The 19091-nt window shown below is 39.1% G+C and overlaps 1 protein-coding gene across 5 annotated transcripts in view; it reads right to left on the bottom strand.

Annotated features, from left to right (window-relative positions):
- Positions 1 to 19091, bottom strand: part of adamtsl3 (ADAMTS-like 3) — a 235733-nt gene that overhangs the window by 9112 nt on the left and 207530 nt on the right. For all 5 annotated transcript variants that reach the window (XM_076727218.1, XM_076727300.1, XM_076727446.1 and 2 more), the window contains 6 exons: positions 15311 to 15551; positions 9628 to 9755; positions 7800 to 7937; positions 2969 to 3151; positions 2646 to 2771; positions 1536 to 1790 (listed from right to left, as the gene is read on the bottom strand). In XM_076727218.1, the coding sequence (XP_076583333.1) occupies positions 1536 to 1790; positions 2646 to 2771; positions 2969 to 3151; positions 7800 to 7937; positions 9628 to 9755; positions 15311 to 15551 (1071 nt within the window). The remainder of the gene's footprint in view (positions 1 to 1535; positions 1791 to 2645; positions 2772 to 2968; positions 3152 to 7799; positions 7938 to 9627; positions 9756 to 15310; positions 15552 to 19091) is intronic.

Genomic DNA, 19091 nt, shown 5'->3' with positions numbered 1-19091 from the left:
CTGATGTGTTTAAAGGAGTTAGTTGAGGCTCACAAAAGGGTTCTGCCAGTGTGGCAAACTAAGGAACCCTTAAAAGGAGCCTCAAGTATCCCTTATTTTTTTCAACTATGCTGTACAAGCAAATGACTGACCTACTTTTCTGTTGTCAAAACCTTGTCTCTTGAAAGCCTCTTCTTTGCATGGGAAAATTTGTTTTGACCTGGAAATGCTTTCCAATTTATTGATTTTAAAGCTCTCATTACTAAGTACCTCTACACATAAAACCATAAAACAACCCTAACCTGAAAAGAAATAATTACTGGATGCTACTCCAGTTCAATGAATATAGCCCTCTCTTGTGTTTTAAGCAGGAAAATGGATTCACTTATGATAATAATGTAATGCATTTTACTCTGCCAACTGGCAACCCAACAAAAATTGATTTGTTAGACATTTTGGGTCTTCATCCTAAGTTTAGAAAGAAGAATGAATGAAAGAATGGATTCAGTTAAATACCAACAAATTCTGGAATCAGATATCATGATGTAAGAAAAGCTGATGGATAGAGGATAGCTTCTACAACAGGATGAGGAAGGTTTTGCCATGGCCCTCACAGCTCATCAGAAATGGATAGATCTCAAAAGAGCATTGCATGCAAAACAGTCCAAGAATCTCACAGAATTAGAAGCCTTTTGCAAGGAAGGATGGGACAAACCCTCCAAAGAGACGTGAATGCATTTACAAGCTGTGATACTTGTAAAAAGTGGTGTTATTTGCTTCAGGCCCTTTTGCATTTTTATTATTTTAAACCTGTAAAACATGGAATATCAAATATAGTATTTATAATTTAAAAATTAATAAAATTAATTGATTGAAATGTGTCAACCTTGTGCTGTTTGGAAATCAGACCATCTTTTTCACATTTAGCTATTTACAGTAGCAAATTTTGACCAGGGTACCAAAACTTTGGCCCTTTAACACTGTCTGTCATGACTAAAACTGGGATACACTTCCACAGGGAAGTGGAGTGGGCCAAAGGCCTCTTTCCTACTTTCCACCCACCTACTTGTGCTGCCCATGCTTGGACCACACCCATCTTTTCACTTGGCCTTCACTGTAATCTCATCTACACACCTGTGAAGTGTTATGACAGCATGCATCTTGCATGGTTGGGATACACGCACCCACACACTTACTAATTTAACTTGCTTGCAAAACATGATTATGACTATGCATAAAGCGCAAATTGTACTAATAATTCCAATTGTCAGAAGTGTGTCACAGACAAACAGGAATTGAAATCAAATCAAATTAAACAATCACAATGTTGGGAAAACACAGGAAGTAAAGCAAAAGGTTACACATAAGAAAAGCTTTCAACATAAAACAGGAAAAACAAAACCAAACAAACTAGACCACAACACCAGTTATTTCATATGAAAGTAGCTATCACTTTTTTTTCATGAAAAAACAAACTGCTAATATCTGAATAGGTCTATATTTATATTTATTGCACACACCCTCCACGCATGCATGCAGATCAACTTAATGCTCACCTTCAGTGTGAATGTATATCCAGGCAGCCAGTGTTTGTCTCGTGCTGTTGATCGCAGTCTGGCATCGGTACTGGCCTGAGAACTTCCCCTGGAGTGTGTTGACCTCAAGGACACGGCCTCGCACCAGCATCCTGTAGTGCAGACTCTGACCCAGATCAGGACCCTGTGTCTGGGCTGGACCTGGAACCTCCTTCAGGGTCTGGTTGTTGTAGTCCCAGCGCACTGGCAATTTGTGGTCTGCAACTACTGGACAACCTATTGAAAGACATGAGCAGACTGATGGTAAACATATGACATTTTAATGGACTGTTGAAGATGTTCACTGATTTTACACATCAGAGTCTCCTTAAAGGTGTTTGGAAATACTACTTCATATGTGAAAAAAGTAGTATAGAGGCTCTAGAGGGGGCTGCACAAACTGTAAATTGCCTCAAGTCATGAGTCGGAATCACTCGGGACTGAAGACTATAAGTTTGAAAATGAAAAAAAAGTGTGGGTGTGGAGTTAGACAGAACTGAGCTTACTGGATGTCTGTAGCCTGGTTCTTATCTCTGCTTGAGGCTAGCAGCTCAAGGTTACATTAGCTGCTATTAGCATGACACATGAGGAAATTAATCAAGAGCTAAATGCACATTTACCTTGTGCCATTTTCTAAGCAGGCCCAAATGCTGTGAGTCCTACAATTTCTTACATGTTTTTATGTTTTCCAATTAAATAAAATGTCAATAAGCCATATTAATTATTTTTCCCACTTCAGTTCACACTTTATATTCATAAGAAAATCCAAATAATGTCAAAATCAGTTAAATCCCATTGAGCTTTATGGTTCATGTTGAAACATTTTTCATTTTTCCATTAAATTTATAAAGTATTTATTGCCTTAAGTGTCAATTCATCCAAAAACCAAAACAATATTTTCTCACTTCTCTCTGTTGGTATTTCTCCATACAAATACTTTCGGTTTTGTGTACCTTGGCTTTAGAAATATCTCTCTCTGAGATTTTCGATCCCCACAGAAATTAAATGGAGGTGGATATGATTTAGCTTGTCTGCTGCTTTGTGACCAGGAGGATGTACCAGTTGTGTACATATGTATGCTTGTGTGTGTACCTATACGTAGACTGTCTCCAGGTTTGATAAACACGCTCGTTCCACGACGTGACGCCATGAGGACCCTTCGCCTGTTCAGCTCTTGTGAGACTGGAACAACCCTGCTTCCTCCAGCAGGGTGCGGTCCTGCGCGCACACACACACACACACACACACACACACACACACACACACACACACACACACACACAAAGAGCACAAACCCCAAATGTTATCTCAGCTTTCAGATGAAGACAGCCAACCATGATCAAAGTGAGTAGTTTTTCATTATCTGAGCATGTATGTTGATATTTGTGGTATATGATGACAAGTTATGAACCCACCATAGACCTGCAGGACAGTAGAGGCAGTTGACTTTCCTATGGTGTTAGTGGCAGTGCAGGAGTAGATGCCTTGGTTGTGCAGAGAAACATTTCTGATCCAGAGTGAGCCAGGTGGCAAAAAAACAGCACCAGCACCTAATGGTCCATTTTTCCTGTGCCATGACACTCTGGGCTGAGGAACACCTGACAGACAGAGAACACATGGGGACCCAGTGTCTGGGTAACACTTTAGATTACAGGCCACATCTTACACCGTGATTAATCAGTATATACACGGCATGAATAAAGTACTTACTTAGTAATAACTGGATACCTATATTGAGAAGAGAAGTATGCTAGTATGTGGGAAGATGACAAGAGGTTAATGAATAAGGGGGCAAGGATTCTGTATTTAAGATGGACAAAAAAAGAAATTACACTTGAAGTATATTTTAAATTGCTGAGTACTTTTTTAATGATCAGTATAGCACAGTAATATCATTACTGGGTGACAATGCCCTGTGATGTGGCAAAAGGGGTGACTGTTGATATAGCAATGAAATTAATTATTTTAGTGGAAAATGGTGACCAAAAACAAAAATACTATTTAGAAAAACTGCAGCGTTTGATCCATCAGACAGTCAAAACTAATGTTAGAGAGCAGCATCCTCATAACCTCTTAAAGCAAAATGGCACTGAGGCTCTCCCTGATAGCAAGTAATGGTATTTTATGCCAATATTAGCATATCAGAACATATTATCACTGAGGGATGATGGCAAGATTACTCTTGATATTATAGGTTTTCCACTTACAGTGTGTGCACAGTAGAGTCAGCATTCCACAGTGCATATCAAAATGTTTTTTTTTAAATATATAATAAAACATTTATAAATTGCTTTTTTCTTTTTAATAAGTCAAAGTCTCACACAACGTTTGACTCATTTTTTATGACATACCTAACATGAAGGAACATATAGGCTAAACCCGCTTGTCTCCCATATTTAATATGTAGTAGGTATGTATTTCATATTTAACCCATGTCCAAACTGTATCTACACATGCATAGTCAATAAACATTGATAGATAATATTTACTACACATTTGCTATCATCATAATTACATATATTATTGTTGTTATTATGCATTTTATTTTTTTGTAACCTGAAGTGAACTGCAGTATATAATGGTAACAGGCTGAGAACTGTTTGAAAGTTCCTTTGAATACAATAGGGTCTTGTGCCTAGAAGTGTGTGAGTGTGTTTGATATCCATTTCCATGAAGATATCAAATGTTGGGGAGGACAGACACCATTAAATTTCAGAGGGCAGAGGACCACACAGGCACCAACAGTGACACAATAGTCTTGTCAGGCCAAAAGTGAATGGGAATGACCTTAGATTGAAGCTCCACTTTAGGAGGAGTTAGAAGTATGTTTAAATGAGTGTGATTTCTGTTTCTGATCCAATTTCTCCCTGGAACCAGCTTGGGTTTGTTGTACCTGCTTTAAGGCAATGAAATCTATTTTACATTGAACTCTGAAGACTGCAAGTGCTCATTGCATTTACAAACTGTGTGGCTAGGAATCTGAACCAATAAAAAAATAAAAAAATATTTTTCTTTCAGATTAATGTAAAACAGAAGACAGATGATAGCAATTCATGGTAAATATTAACAGGGAAAAAAATGAAAGTATGTAATAGATAGGGACAAAAATAGACTGCTCTAAATTAACCTCTCTCCAACAAAGCCAACATGAGACCAGGAGTAGTACATAAATGTCAGTGGAGGCACAATAAGCCTTACCTGAAGCTGATACTTATTAGTGAGATAAATCTGAGCAGTGGAAAAAATACTTTGGATGGACTGCATACAACTACACCTACCAACTTTCCAACCAATTCTTGACATGTAAAACTATGACATACAATGTGGAAATATAAAACTACATATGATGGAACAAATAATAAAATCAGCAATACCTCACTGAAGTAAATTGTACATTGCATGATGCCTTTGTATGCAGAGGCAGTGACCAGTAACTCATTCAAACAAAAATTTTCTGTATTTTGTTGTTTTTATATTTCTGAAGCACGGATGACCTACCAGACCTTGAGACAATCACTGCCCACAACATCTTCCAATCACCCAGCCAGACCAGCTGGACCAAACACCACCACAAGTAGTACAACCGCTTATGTGCTACAGCAACTCTACAGGACGGTTTTGAGTGACAAGCCTGGCAGATAACACCCAGGAGTATTACATCAATCTTGATCAATATAGTGTATATCACCCGCGATCTCATACTGTACATACATCAGTAAATGTGCTGATGATGTGATCACAAAGACAATAAGATTATTTCCCAACCAGAAAGCCAGGATGAATGGAGAAGTGAGGTCTATCCAGAGCAAAAAGCTGCCTTTTGGTCAGGTGACAAGGAAGCATACAACAAGACTAGTGAGACTGAAAGCCTGCTTTCAAGAAGGCTGAAAGGCAACATCAAGAAGGCAAAGCAAAGACATCAGTAGAGACTGGAGCAAGACTTCAACACCCAAAACACCAAATATACTGTGTGTGGAAGGCAACCCAGACCACCACAGGCTATAAAGGCAGGAGCGCCTGTATCATGTAAGCTTAACATCTTTTATGCTTGCATTAATCTTTTCAACAAAGAGTCAGCTGTCAAGTCTACTCCACCTCCAAAGAACCAGCCACTCTCACTGTCCACAGTGGATGTGAGAAGAACCCTGTGGAGAGTGAATGTGAGTGACTGATAAGATTGCTGGCAGTGTACTAAGAACATGTTCCAACCAGCTCATGGATGTCATTACTGACATGTTTTACTTAGAGTATTACTGTCACAGGAGAGTGTTCCCACCTGCTTCAAGACAGCCACCATCGTTGGCAGTCTGTACTGTTAAGTCAAAACAAGTACAATCCTGTGGCACTCACCGCCATTCTAATGAAGTGCTTTGCTTGTTCTCCAGCACATCAAAGATCCCCGCCAACTTGGACCCTCAGCAGTTTGCATTCAGAACCAACAGATCCACAGAGGGTACCATCCCCACAATGAGCTACAGTAATACAGTCTAATACAATAGCAGTTCAATAAAGCTTGCTTTAAAGAGGGTATCAATACAACTTTATGACCATTTTGGATGCAGTCTGTGTTGCTATTGAATTGTACTTCATTATACTTTGACATGTTTCTAATACATAAGTCTACCTTCACTGACACAAACAGGGTGCACAGAAAATAATAAACAACTATCTCCATGACAAATTCAATGCTGTTAATAGCTTGTCACTCACACTCTCCAACAACTATACATTTTGGGAGTTGTTGGAATTTAACCTATTCAGTCATTCATGTGTGAGAATGTGTTGCCAGAGAGATGGCTGTGGCTCAGTCCACTTATCAGTGGGTTCAATCCCTGGCCTCAGCAGTCTACAGTATGTGTCGAAGTATCCTTGGGCAAGTTAGTGAGCCCCAAATTGCTCCAAATACTGTGCCATCAGTGTGTGAATGGTTAATGCTTCTACTGAGGTAGCTACCAGTGTATGAATGTGTGTGTGAGTGGTTGAATACAGACTTGTGTTGTAAAAGCGTTTTGAATGGTTGTCAGACTTGAAAAGCACTATATAAATACAGTCCATTTACCATTTGGTGCAGCAGTCTGGGATCCAGTCCTGGGAGAGGTGTACACCACCTTGGATCCGGCCTGGAAAGCTGAAATAGTGAGGCCCGAGTAGAGCTCTCCATTCACTCCACAGCAGTTTGCTGTCACTGCTGCAGCCCTCAGTCCAAAACAATTCTTACTGTTAGCTTTACAGTCCTGCTGCAACAAGCTAACTGTTGTGTTAGCTAGGGCAAGTAGCTAGCTACTGCTTGATAAAAAATGATAAATGTAAATCTGAAAAAAGGAAATTTGAATTTGGTATTTGCACATTATTTCTTTTCTGACATGCGACTCAATGAGCCTATCTATCGCTTTATCGTCAGTTTCATCACACTCATGTACAGTACAGTGGTGGAGAAGTGAAGATGAAATTTGGAAATTATCATTTGACAATGTCAATATTTTATTCCTGTTGTTGACTGATTATGGAGGATGTTCCCTGAGAGAGCATTTTGTAGTTTGGTCAATAACAGATCAGCAAGAAAAAAAAGTACATTAAACTGATGTAAGAGATTCCACCCTAAGGATGACAGCAGGAGCCTGTTCTCCTCTGACCACCACTTCACACAGACTGCTCTTTCGCCCCATGGGTGCCCTGCAGGTGTTGCTGTTGATGCATTTTAATCAGAATTTCACTAATGTATTTTTTCCAAAGAGAGAGATTTGGAAATGGTTTATTTCAACCAATTTGTCTTTTTGTTTTTCCTCTTGCCTCTAAAAAATAGAGAGGGAGCAACCTCCTCTGCTTCTATGCACCAGCATCCTATGCTTGACATCTTATATAGTTTGTATGACCAAAAAAGAACTGCTGTAAGTCTTGGAGGACAAATTATTTGTAAAATTGGGGATACAATGGGCGAGTTGTCGAGTCTACTGACCTTGTGCTTGCAAGGTCATGTGACCCTCCAGGTGTCTCTTTTCTTGCCACCAGAACACATTGGCATCAAGGTTGAGGGGCAGCACTGTGTACAGCATTTTTAAAACATTCACCACAAATTAACTGATGCCCAACTTTAATACTTTATACCACTGTTTCTTTAAAACCTGACTGAAAATATGAGTGATACCACTACAGCTGACTTCAACGCTGCCACAGGCATGACACCGAACCTGAAATGACTCCCAGATGTTCAACCTTGCATAGTAGCTTGACGCTACTATGACCTACCAGTGACAGGGCAGTCCAGAGTGAGGTTGGCACCTGGCTGAACGCTGACTCGTCCCCCAACCGTGGTCCTCAAGCTGTGGCCCAACATCATCCCATGGTCTGTAACATTCCTCCATGACACCACAATGGCTGGTGGCTCTGAAGTTTCACATAAAGAGTAAGAGTATCAGTCACTCAAGCAGTAATGAACAGTGTCGGGTAAGTTACTTTCAAAAAGTAATATAAAACATATTATTAGTTACTTTCATTTGAAAGTAATGTGTCACTTTTCAACACTACTGTAATGTGTTCCAGATTACACTACTTTGGATTACTTTCACCAAAGGAGCTGCAGAAGCATGGCATTATATTTTATGGTTATGTTACCATTTGGAATAATAATGCCATTTCCTATAGCCCCAGCATTACCTGGTCTCTATAGCAATGTTAGCTTATCTTATGACTGGTTTTCACAGGGATTTTGCTGACAAGCTTTATCAGACACGTTTTTCCTACTTACGAGTTATAACCATTAATTAGGTAGCTGGTACATTTCTTGGTGCCAGCTGAATTGAACATTAGTGTTTTAGAGTTATTGTCCACCCTATTCAATATTATTGAAGGGTTGATATCATTATTAGCTGCTCCACTCTTAATATCTGTCAGTAACAGTGTGTTATGTTAACTGCAATAAAACTATGCGTTTTGTTACTTTCTTACCAGGAACAGTCAACAGACTATTGTCATTTGTGTGACATCTTGCTTGTGCATGTATTTTAGAAAGCTACTGATATGAATCCTTGTTATACAATAAATACACAATTGGAAACATGTTAAAGGAAGTTCAATTAAAATAACTTTTAAGATCCACATTAGCCATTACATTGTATTTCAGCACTGAGCTGATAAACTTTATTTTCAAAATTCTGAAATTCAAAATTGAGCTGTCATCCCAATCTTTTATGTTTATGTTACATCCAAAAAAGATATGAATGCATATGTTCTTTAGCCATCTTAGCAGTGTGACTGCCGGAATGGTAATGCTATTCTGTCAGTCAGTCCTGTACATTCGTTACTGGGTAAATTCTAATAACTTTGGTGATCCTCCAACTTTTCATCCAAAAACCACGTCAAAAATTTTTGTCCAATACTTTTTAAAAAAAAAATGATTACAACTTTATATTTAACCAGGTCAGTCCAACTGAGATCACAAAATCGAAATCAAGCAACATACATGCAAACATCGAAAACACAAAGCAAAACATACAGTATCAACTCCAAATACCTTCAAAACTAACAATATTCCAATCAGACATAGCCGTACTTCGTGGTCAGTACTAAGATGGTCAACATGGTAAACGTTCGAAAAGGTATTATTGCCTGTTTTTACTTGTACTGTTTTTAGGTACATCACTTATGGTCAACATATTTATTTACTCGTAGTGAAAGTGGTCACCTTCACTGACAATTATGGGCATGCTCAATAAAGTCCCAGTGGGAGCTTTGTGTGATTTGACTGTCTGTTTATGGAGATTGCGCTTCACCAGCCAGAGAAAATAAAATAGACTCAAAACATTAAAAATGGTGCTGCATAGTGAGGCCAACTGTGAACATTTCTTGGTATCTGTGCGGATTGATTTATTTGATAAATGGAAGTGTATGAGTATTATTCACAGCATGAAATGCTGTTACACAAAACAAACCTCAACTTACTTTTAACTAAATGTATATATATTTATTTCAAATGTTCTCAAAATGTATTATAATAACAGAAATATTAAAATGTAAATTTGGATGATGTGCATAATAATGACACTTGAGACAAGTGTATTTAAAACAAAGGACACACCTGCCACCAGTAGCTGGAATGTCTCTGAGTCTGAGCCATGTATGTTGGCAGCTATGCACTTGTACTGGCCTCTGTCAAATGCTGTGGGCTGAAGGATATGGAGTTGTCCGGAGCTATCCCAGAACACCCTGCAGACAGACGGGGAAAACAAGTTTTCTATGTTATTTATTCATTTATTTTTGTCAGTTTTCCCTGACCAAGTGAGGGAGAACTGTCAAGACACCAAAATGCATCAGGAAGCTAGGAAGTGAGATTGTTTGGTCATGTCACATAAAACACCCACATTCAACAGGGATTAAATGGTGATTCGTTCAGAGTATAAACACACATGCATATGGTTGTGGTTTAGACCACATCTGAGTGTGGGTACCAGGTTAGAATATCAAACAAAAGGTTTGGGGTTAGGACTGATCTTGAATCAGGCCTGGGCTGTTAAAAACCCTGCACTAGTTTCTGCGCCACAGCATTGTAGATTATTCTTGAAATCAGTGGATAATGCTCAGCCAAAATTCTGCATCGTCTGCAGACACATGCCTGAGGCTTGTCTAATGATATTGCTAAATGTCTAGAAGAAATGATTACAACACTGAAGTGTTTTGTCCATCATTTCTTATGATAACACTAAGTTGAAGCATAGTTGGTCTGTACACTGTATGTATACATTAAGAGAACTGTAACTATATCGTGTTTCAATTTGCCATCCCATTCATTACAGTGAAAGCTGCTAACTGTGTGCATACATGGCCAACAAACAGTTGGTTTTAGCCAGTGTGTGTCACGTGACCAGCAATTTCAACTACACCAAACTCCCCTCACAACACTTTTCCTTGGTAAACTACGATGAATGTCTACATGGGACATTCTGGACAATAATTTCATCATTCTCCTTTGTTCTCTCTTCCAAATACGTTTGCCTAACCTGGGGGTTTGTTTTCAGCCTGTCTGATCATCTAACTGCTCATGTTTTCTGCCTTTTTGACTTCTCAGCAATGTTGCTGTATTCACAGACATAAGCAATTTCCTTGCTTAGTACAATTATTACTGCTCAATGGACCAAACTGTGATACACCATAATTGTACTTTAAACCAGTAAGACTATATATAATGCTCTCCTCCTGGTAATATATCCTTGAAGACAGAGAATTGATTATTGTGCTGCTGCCTTTGAAAGGGTGGAAACAGACTGTGTTTCCGGAAAAACAATGAAATGAAATGAATGAAACTAACAAACAACAACAACAAAAAAAAAAACAGACTTGTGTATATATATTTATATTGTTATATTTTGTACTTCTTTAATAGCTTTTTTTAGTAGATGTGTCATACACCAACTTCACCAAAACAAATTCCTCGTATGTGTAAAATCGTACTTGGCAATAAAGCTTTTTCTGATTTCTGATTCTGACTCTGATTTCTGAAAGGACCACTGAAGCTGTGAAATTCAGTATTTCGGACACTGGCTGGTGGAAAGGTGGAAACACATGAACTATTGTACGAATATATGAGTATGAAAAACATGCTGTCACAATAATGAAAAAAGCAACAGCCTGGCTTTGTAGAGGGTTGGGGTGACTGGAATTGATTAAACTGTACCTGTAACAACACCAACTTAGGATAGTCAGTGCACTAGTTTTTACAGATCGGTTTCCAGTACTTAACATCAGTATAGAGAACAGCAGAGTGACTTGCATGTAAAGCATGTGGTCAGTAAATGTAATCCATCAAAAAATTCTTATTCACAATTAGGCTTGCATTCATAGCAAGGCTATAACTACTGCAGCAATATAAGGAAAAACTTCAGGGGCGGGGCTTGCGGACAGGCAAGCCAGGCAGTTGCTTGGAGCCCCCGGTCACCCGGGGGCCCCGACCACTTATTTACAACAACGATTATTGATAGGTCTGGGCTTTCAGGGTCCTCTGTTGGTCCCTGGACCTCACATTGAGAACCATGAATCTATTTTTTCAGTATGCACCTGAAATTGCCCAGAAATTGTGCATTTATGTGTGCCAAAACCAAATTTTTGCGGGATGCATGGGTGGGGTGTGGGCCCCAGGGATTTCTTGCTTGGAGCCCCAAGAGACCCTAGCAACGCCACTGTTTCATTTCGTGTTTTATTTTGTAGGTACCTATCTTCTTGCATTCCAGTTTTACTTCCTGCCATTGTTCAGTTTCCTGCCAGTTTTACTTGTCACCTGCTCTCTATTATCCAATCAATGTTCCCAGTATTTATACTGTATTTCTAGCTGTTTGCCAAATTGTCTTAGTTTTCCTCACAGACTAGCCTTCCAGTCATCATTATTACCTTGTTGGTTCTTAGGCTGTATTCGGAACCCACACTGTTTTTTATAGTAGTAAGCAGTTTGAAAATCACTGTATTTTGCAGTATGCTAGAACAGGCTTCCTCAGTTCACATTTTTTAAGCAGAAGTAAACAATAACATGGCCACACAATGGCAAACCGTTACTACTGTGTAGCATCCCTTTATACATTAAAACAGAGAAATTCTATATGTTGATTTTCAAGATGAGCATTTACCTGAGAGATGCATGACACCAATCTGACAATTGGAAGGAATCAGATTTACCACCGTTTTGTTGCATTTCTTCACTACAAACCTAAAATAAGTTGGAGCTCACCCACCTGGTATTTCTGTTGATTTGGAAGCATAATGTTGTCCTTGTTATCTTTGCTTCATCAAACTCAGTGTCTTTTCATAAAATTTGATTGATGGTATTTTTGTTAATGTTAATGCCCATGCTGTATTGGCCATATTATGAACTGGAGATTTTTGCTGAATCTGTACGACACTCTGGTATTTATTTATTTATTTATTTATTTTGGCATACTGCAGGTTTTGCTTTTGTGTACATACTGCAATCTACTACTATAACTACTACCAAATCAGCACATACTGCTAGTATTGTAGGTGGTTTCGAACAACACAGCCTAAGTGTATGACTTCTGCCTGATGTTGGATTTTGCTTCTTGCCCACCCCTCTGTAGGTCCCATGCTTCAAGCGGTTTTTACTTTTGGAGTGTTTTTGTACTCAGCCTTTTAATTCAGTGTTTTTGTGTGACCTAAAAGGTCAACTTCAGCTCAGCATGTTGCAAACTGCCAATTTCAGTTGCTACCATGAGCTTCATTGCTTTCGTAAAATGGGGTCAAGAGTAAATGTAGAATATTGTTTTTTACTCTATAGCCTATAGGTCCTGTGAATGTCAATTAAGTCTCTGTCTCACTTGGCTTTGAAATCGTGCTTGTTTTTCTCTCTCATGGCCATTTTAAAACAGCAATCTGTCATTTTAGGAAATGTATTTATTTGCCATCTTACCCAACATGAAATTGAAAGATCAAGTCATCTCAAGTCATCTCTCAATAATGGGAATGCCAGAGTTGAGCACGGTCCAATTTCTGAACAAAACCAAAGGGACTCTTGTATTAAATGTGTTCTTGACTAACTTGTAAGGTAACAATATGCAGTGTATAAATGACAACTTCTTTTTTTACATAGATGAAGCAAGGCTAGCAATTTGCCCTTGCTTCCAGTCTGTGTGCTAAGCCAGGCTAAACATACCATTGAAATCTCTGTACTGAGTAGACAGATGAAACTGATATTGATGTTTTTATCGGGTTCTGATTCATGGCAACCCAGAACATTTGTCAGAACAACTGTGCCTGAGGAAAAGCCAGGCAACTTAAAAAGGCTTTATTATGCTTTAGAAGAGCTAGATAGTACAACAGACCACAATGAATGGCAAAATATCCTGAATGGCTACATTCAAAGATGAAGTGAGTAGCCTGCCATCATAGCCTTTTCCTCTCTGCATTACACAGCCTCCCTGATCTCTCTCCAAAAACTCTATGCCTTTTGTGTGTTCTTGTAGACTTGACATGATGAACTGTACAAATGGGAATGAAGGCAGTCTCTCTCTCTGAAGGCATTCATGGGATGCACTTGGTTGTTCACATCAAACGTAACAACAGTAGTTGTGTGATGGAGTGAAAAAGGGAGGTTCAAACCCCGTCCTACTTTTCCCCTCTGCAGACCTGGCCAATCACTGTGTTAAGTGAACATGATTGTCAGATTAAAAATTGGTTGGCACTGACTGCACAATGTCAGTGACAGTGACATCAGTATGTGATGAAAAGGCTAAGAGATACACTTGTATGAGCCTTCACTCAAAGTTTTTCTTCTATTTAGTCAAGGCTGATACAGTTTTCCTATGTTACAGAAAAAAATCTAAACATTGGCATTTGATTTAGGGGAGACCGTAGCAAGAACACCGTAACAAAAAAAAAAAAAAAAAAAAGATAAAATCTTTTTTTATTAGGCTCACAGAGGGAAGGTATTATCACATTACTCCTGAAGTAAGATCCAGAAGGGCGTTACAAGGATCTAATATGTACATATGAAACCAATCTGAGAAGACACTAACACTGCTCTGCTGTGGTCCCCATATCCTCTCTACATGTATTGCATTGAGAAGTAAAAGAATTATTGGTGATATAATAGAATATGATCAAACAGATTTGATACATTTACATTTAATTGGTGATAACATAATATGGTATCACCAATTAATGGCATCTTCTAAATACTATAGATTGTTTTCAAAATTAAAAATAAAAAATTTTGGCTTTTATTTGTTGCTGACATCTAATAAACTTAGATGGGATTCATCCAAAAAGCTCGTTTGGGTGGCAATGCTTGGTGGAGGGTTTCAGCTGAGTTTCTCCCCATCATTCTGGTATGCTACAAGTTCAGGTTGGTGCTTCCTAGCGTGAGCATTGATCGTCTGTACTGCGCGCAGATTTTATTGCATAGATGGAATATGTTTAATGCAGTTCCTCGTGTCAATCTTAACTATTCCTCATTAATAATGAATAAACATTTGAATTGGAAAAATAAAGGTATATGATATCAATAAATAAGTAAAATGTCACTGTACTTTGATATGTGCTTTATTTGACCTCATCTACGTATAAAATGTAAAGAGATATAGCATGGCTCTAAAACGAATATTTTGAAACCCCACCTTTTATTGGAATGAAGGCAGAACATGAGAAATTCAGATGCAACCATAGGCTTGACATTAGGTGTTTCATCATTTCCAGAAAAAACTTCAAAAACTCTTTTTACTTGGCATCGCATCAATGCATCATTCCCAACAGAATTTTTTTTTTAAAAAAAGCTCTGTTTGGCAAGAGTCATCCCAACCCAGAGATGGACAATAGAGGAGTGGAGGAATGAAAGGACATCACGGAAATAAGTCTGAGATCTCTGATTCTTTAACTTGTTTATTGAAGCGACAGTATGAAAAGTGCTGCTAAAACAAATAAAAGGTGAAAATAAGTGAAAGATATGTCTGTCATTAATCCTCTTTTACAACAGAGAGTAAAATCTACAATATCTCACATGTGAGTATTGCAGTGATTGTTTCACCTTAGTTTCATACAAATACATCATCATTGGATGTTGTTGTATTCATTCACCCATAAGACTATTTTTTGTTCTTTTGATTTGGACTCTTTCTATGGGACATAATTCAATAAAAGTATTGTCACTCTCTAGATCTATATTATTCAGCATATGGTGTCATGATAACCCTATAAGATTGGTAGATATCAGAGCTTCAAACCCTTCTTTGATTGGTGTGTTAGTGCTAGCTCCAGTGTGTTACCTGTCAGTGTGCTGCAGCAGAATGCCATCTTTGGTCCAGTTGATTTTGGGAGGTGGAAAGCCCTCTGTCGGACAGAGTATGGTCAGGGTTCGGGTGGCGTTGGTGATGAGGGCACTATTTCCAATGCTAATGTTGATGTTCTTCTGAAAAGTCAGTGGTAGTGTCTGCTGCTGTCTGATGATCACTGGTCTCTTTGCAACTGTCTCCAATGAAAAGCGTTCTGACCAGTTGGGCCATCTGTCTGCGGAAAGGATCAAATAGAAACACAGCACGAGGAAGAAAACTGTTATCCCTATAATTAAGACCAAGACCAATATACTGCTCTGCCAGTATCATGCACAGATATTGATCTTTATTAAATGTTATCCTATTAAAAAGATTTTATCTTTATTTTCTCTTTACTTCTTAAGACAATACTGTGTGTCAGTACTTTCATTAAAACCATTTAGTTGCATATTAAAACAGATAATCAAAAGAAGAGTGCACACATCCAGCCAAAAATATTCAGGTGCAAGACAAAACATTGATATCACTGCAGGGCACAAAGGTAAAAGGTCTGCACGCTGTTAGGCTCCAAACAAATAGTTTAATTTTCTTATAAAGGCAATGTTTCGATCTACTCCAGATCTAGAATCTAGATCTTCCTCAGCGTGCAAACCTTTCCCTTTTGTGCACTTAAAACAGATAATGGCCCATGTTTATCATCCACCTCTGATTTAATGGAAATGAACAACATGTATTCACCATACATATGTTATCTTGTACAAGTGATCAGTGAGTCACTAGTTGTCTCTACATTAATCAAGTATTCAATAAAGCCATAGGGGAAAACATGTTTCAGTTAAAACCTTGTTCCAATAAACTTTGTTAGTGTTAGTGTCCTAAACAAGTCTGCATGGCACAGCATATTACAATGTAGGATGGTAGAGCAATAACACATATGCTTTCAACTCTATTAGTGAACTCTCAGTAACTAACTCCTTAAAACCAAATTACCTATAATTTCCCTTTAAAATGGTATTAAACCTGCAGTAACTGTTTTCTGGTCACTTGGGGGTCAGTGGAAACAAGCTGTAAACAAAAGCCCATATCTCCTTCTTTCAGAACTGCGCCAAATTCTACATGTGGTGTCTGAAGTTAAAGCAAGCCAGAGAATGCCTCTCAAGAAGGCCCAACAGCAGCAGCTAGAAGCTTGTGAGGAGGAAGGTGTCACCAGAGATGCTCTTGGAGATGGCCTCCAGTCAAGAATCAACCCTTGTATGTCCAGCCCGGTCTCCTTTGATAAAATGTTTGAGAGCTTCATGTTCCTGCAAATGGAAAGAGACAAAGGAAGCTGCAAAGCAGAAGCAGATTACAGTGTGCTGAATCATCAAGTCACACAACTCCAGCTGGACCCAGAAGCTGCCAAGACTGGTCAGGCACAGACTGTTGCAGCACTAAAAGGAGAACCTAAGTTGTAAAGGCTTGAAGACAATATGGAACATTTTATCAGAACTTTTGAGAGGGTGGCCGAGGTTTACACCTCGCCATGGCAAGAGTGGGCTGTTCATTCGATTCCACTGTTGAAAGGGAAGGCAATGAGCCTTGGAGATAAAGAGAACTATGACTTGTTGAAGGATGCTGCACTGAAAACATAGCTATAAACATAGCCATCAACATAGAAACTTACTGTCAGCAATCCAGGTCCTATGAGACACCAGCTGAGCAGTTCCCTCAAGAGCCGTATACTTGCCTCAAAGAGTCATTCTGCAAATGGGTCCAGCATGACTCCTGCACCACTGAAGAGCTGACGGAGAGGTCTTTGAGCAGTATCTGTAAGTGCTGTGCCCAGAAGTGAAGGCTTGAGGAAAAGACTGTGATTCAGCCACCGTGGCCCATGGTTCAAGCATTAGACTCATCAGACTTTACTAGTCTGAAGGCTCAGACTAGTCACAAAGCCACAAAGCTGAGGGAGTATGTCACAAGTCTGGTGTGGCAGGCCATACCCATGCGTTTAGTCCAGTGAAAAAGCACAAAGCTATAAACCTGTTTTATGTCCCAACACCTGAATTAACACTTCTCCCAGAGTTGTTGGATTCAAACAAATGGTTACTGTCCTACTAAGACTGTCTGCATTACTAGACACAGTTTTTTTTTTTTTCGCATATGATTGTACAGGCCAAGTACACAATCAACTTTACCTCAAGAAAGTGGGAGTAGCTCCACAGTTTCCATATTCCATGTTGTTAGAGACAGGAGCAGGTTTGGGAGTGGCTACAGCTGAGCAACCATAAACAAAAAATTGAGCTATCTGAGGAGGATGCTTCCTTTCCCTGGCAAGGTAACGAGGTTCTTACCAGGTGAAGTGGAAGATGGGTGAGGTGACTTACCAATCTACATGCCAGAGCAGAAACAACCACTTCACACATTACATATCACTTTGATGAAGATATGGCACCCCAGGAACATCCATACCCCATTATTCTCTTTTTTGAGCTGTCAAGGAAGAACTGGGTGTTGGAGCAGTCCTGTTGTAGGAAGAACCAGGTAGTCTCCAGCCTCTTCTGTACATCAGCAGGAAACTCAAAAGAGGAGGTGGAGAAATAATGCCTTGTCATCAAGTAGGCCTGGCATATTCTTCGTTACTATCTGCTAGAAAGGAAATTCATTTTTGAGACTGACCACAGCATTGTTGGGTCTTCCGAATATGAGGTACAATAACTGCAGAAAACACAATGGTTCCTCATCATACAGCCCTTTGATTTTGAGGTTCTCTGCTGAACAAGGAATTGCACAGCTGATTACCTCCTCAGGAGGGGGGATGTCTTAGGGTAACCCCATGCCTTCTAAGACATAGGCAACACGCAGTTCTTTCACACTGCCAAGGGACGTGTAATTCCATTTTTAATTCCTGTTAGCATGCTGATAGGATTGTTGATATGTGGGGGTTAGGGTTAGGGTTGTGCTATGCAAAACAGCTTGGCTGCACTACTTCCCCAGTGTTCCAAGTTTCATAAGTTCAGAAGTTTATTTAAGGTGAGAACTTGCATTAGCGATCATGTTAATATGGTAGTGTTAGCTAGTTCAATCATTTCAGCTTGCTGTCCTATGTAGATTAACACTAATCACAACTAGTTGTAAGAAATATCATCAAGAAACCCGCAGGTAAACTCCAAGTTCCTGAGTTTTTTTTATGTAAGTTGTCTTTTGTTTTGTACTTTCACATTTTTGTCTGTTTTTTCCACAGTTCATATTTGCACAACTGTAATTTGCACTTCACTGGTGACAAATCACCAAGCGAGGATGTTAGGAAACCTCTACCTCCTCCTCCCCTTGCATTTATCCTGTTTGTAAGTGTGTCTGGACTGGGTGGTTCCTCCTCAAACATGATTTACCTACACCTTTGCCAATCAGCTATCACAGCTGCAGCCAACCCACTAATCACCAGCCACAAGATAAATACCCAGTTCTTCACACACGTCTGGTAATATGTCTCTGCAATTTAGCTCTCCCATTGTCTTTGTTCTTTGCTCAAGTTATTGCCCAGCCTTTCCCAGTGACAAAACTATTCTCCCCTTGTGTCTTATGATCATTTGTCTTGTGTGTCTACCTGCCAAGTCTGTCCAGCTCCAGTCCACCCCGTGTAATGCTGCTGGGATCTGAATCGACCGTCTAAATAATTTTTTCAATCAATTTATCTGAGTCTGTGTCATCATTTGGAGTGCAGCTTTTAACTCAGCCCTTAAAACAGAAGATTGAGAGACTGAGACTGAGAGAATCATCTGAAAGAAAATGCAAAGAG

The sequence above is a fragment of the Chaetodon auriga genome, chromosome 1 (assembly GCF_051107435.1).
Source record: "Chaetodon auriga isolate fChaAug3 chromosome 1, fChaAug3.hap1, whole genome shotgun sequence".
NCBI classification, from domain to species: Eukaryota; Metazoa; Chordata; class Actinopteri; order Chaetodontiformes; family Chaetodontidae; genus Chaetodon; species Chaetodon auriga.
The sequence above is the reverse complement of the archived record's forward strand: the minus strand, read 5'-3'. Positions and strand labels throughout refer to the sequence as shown.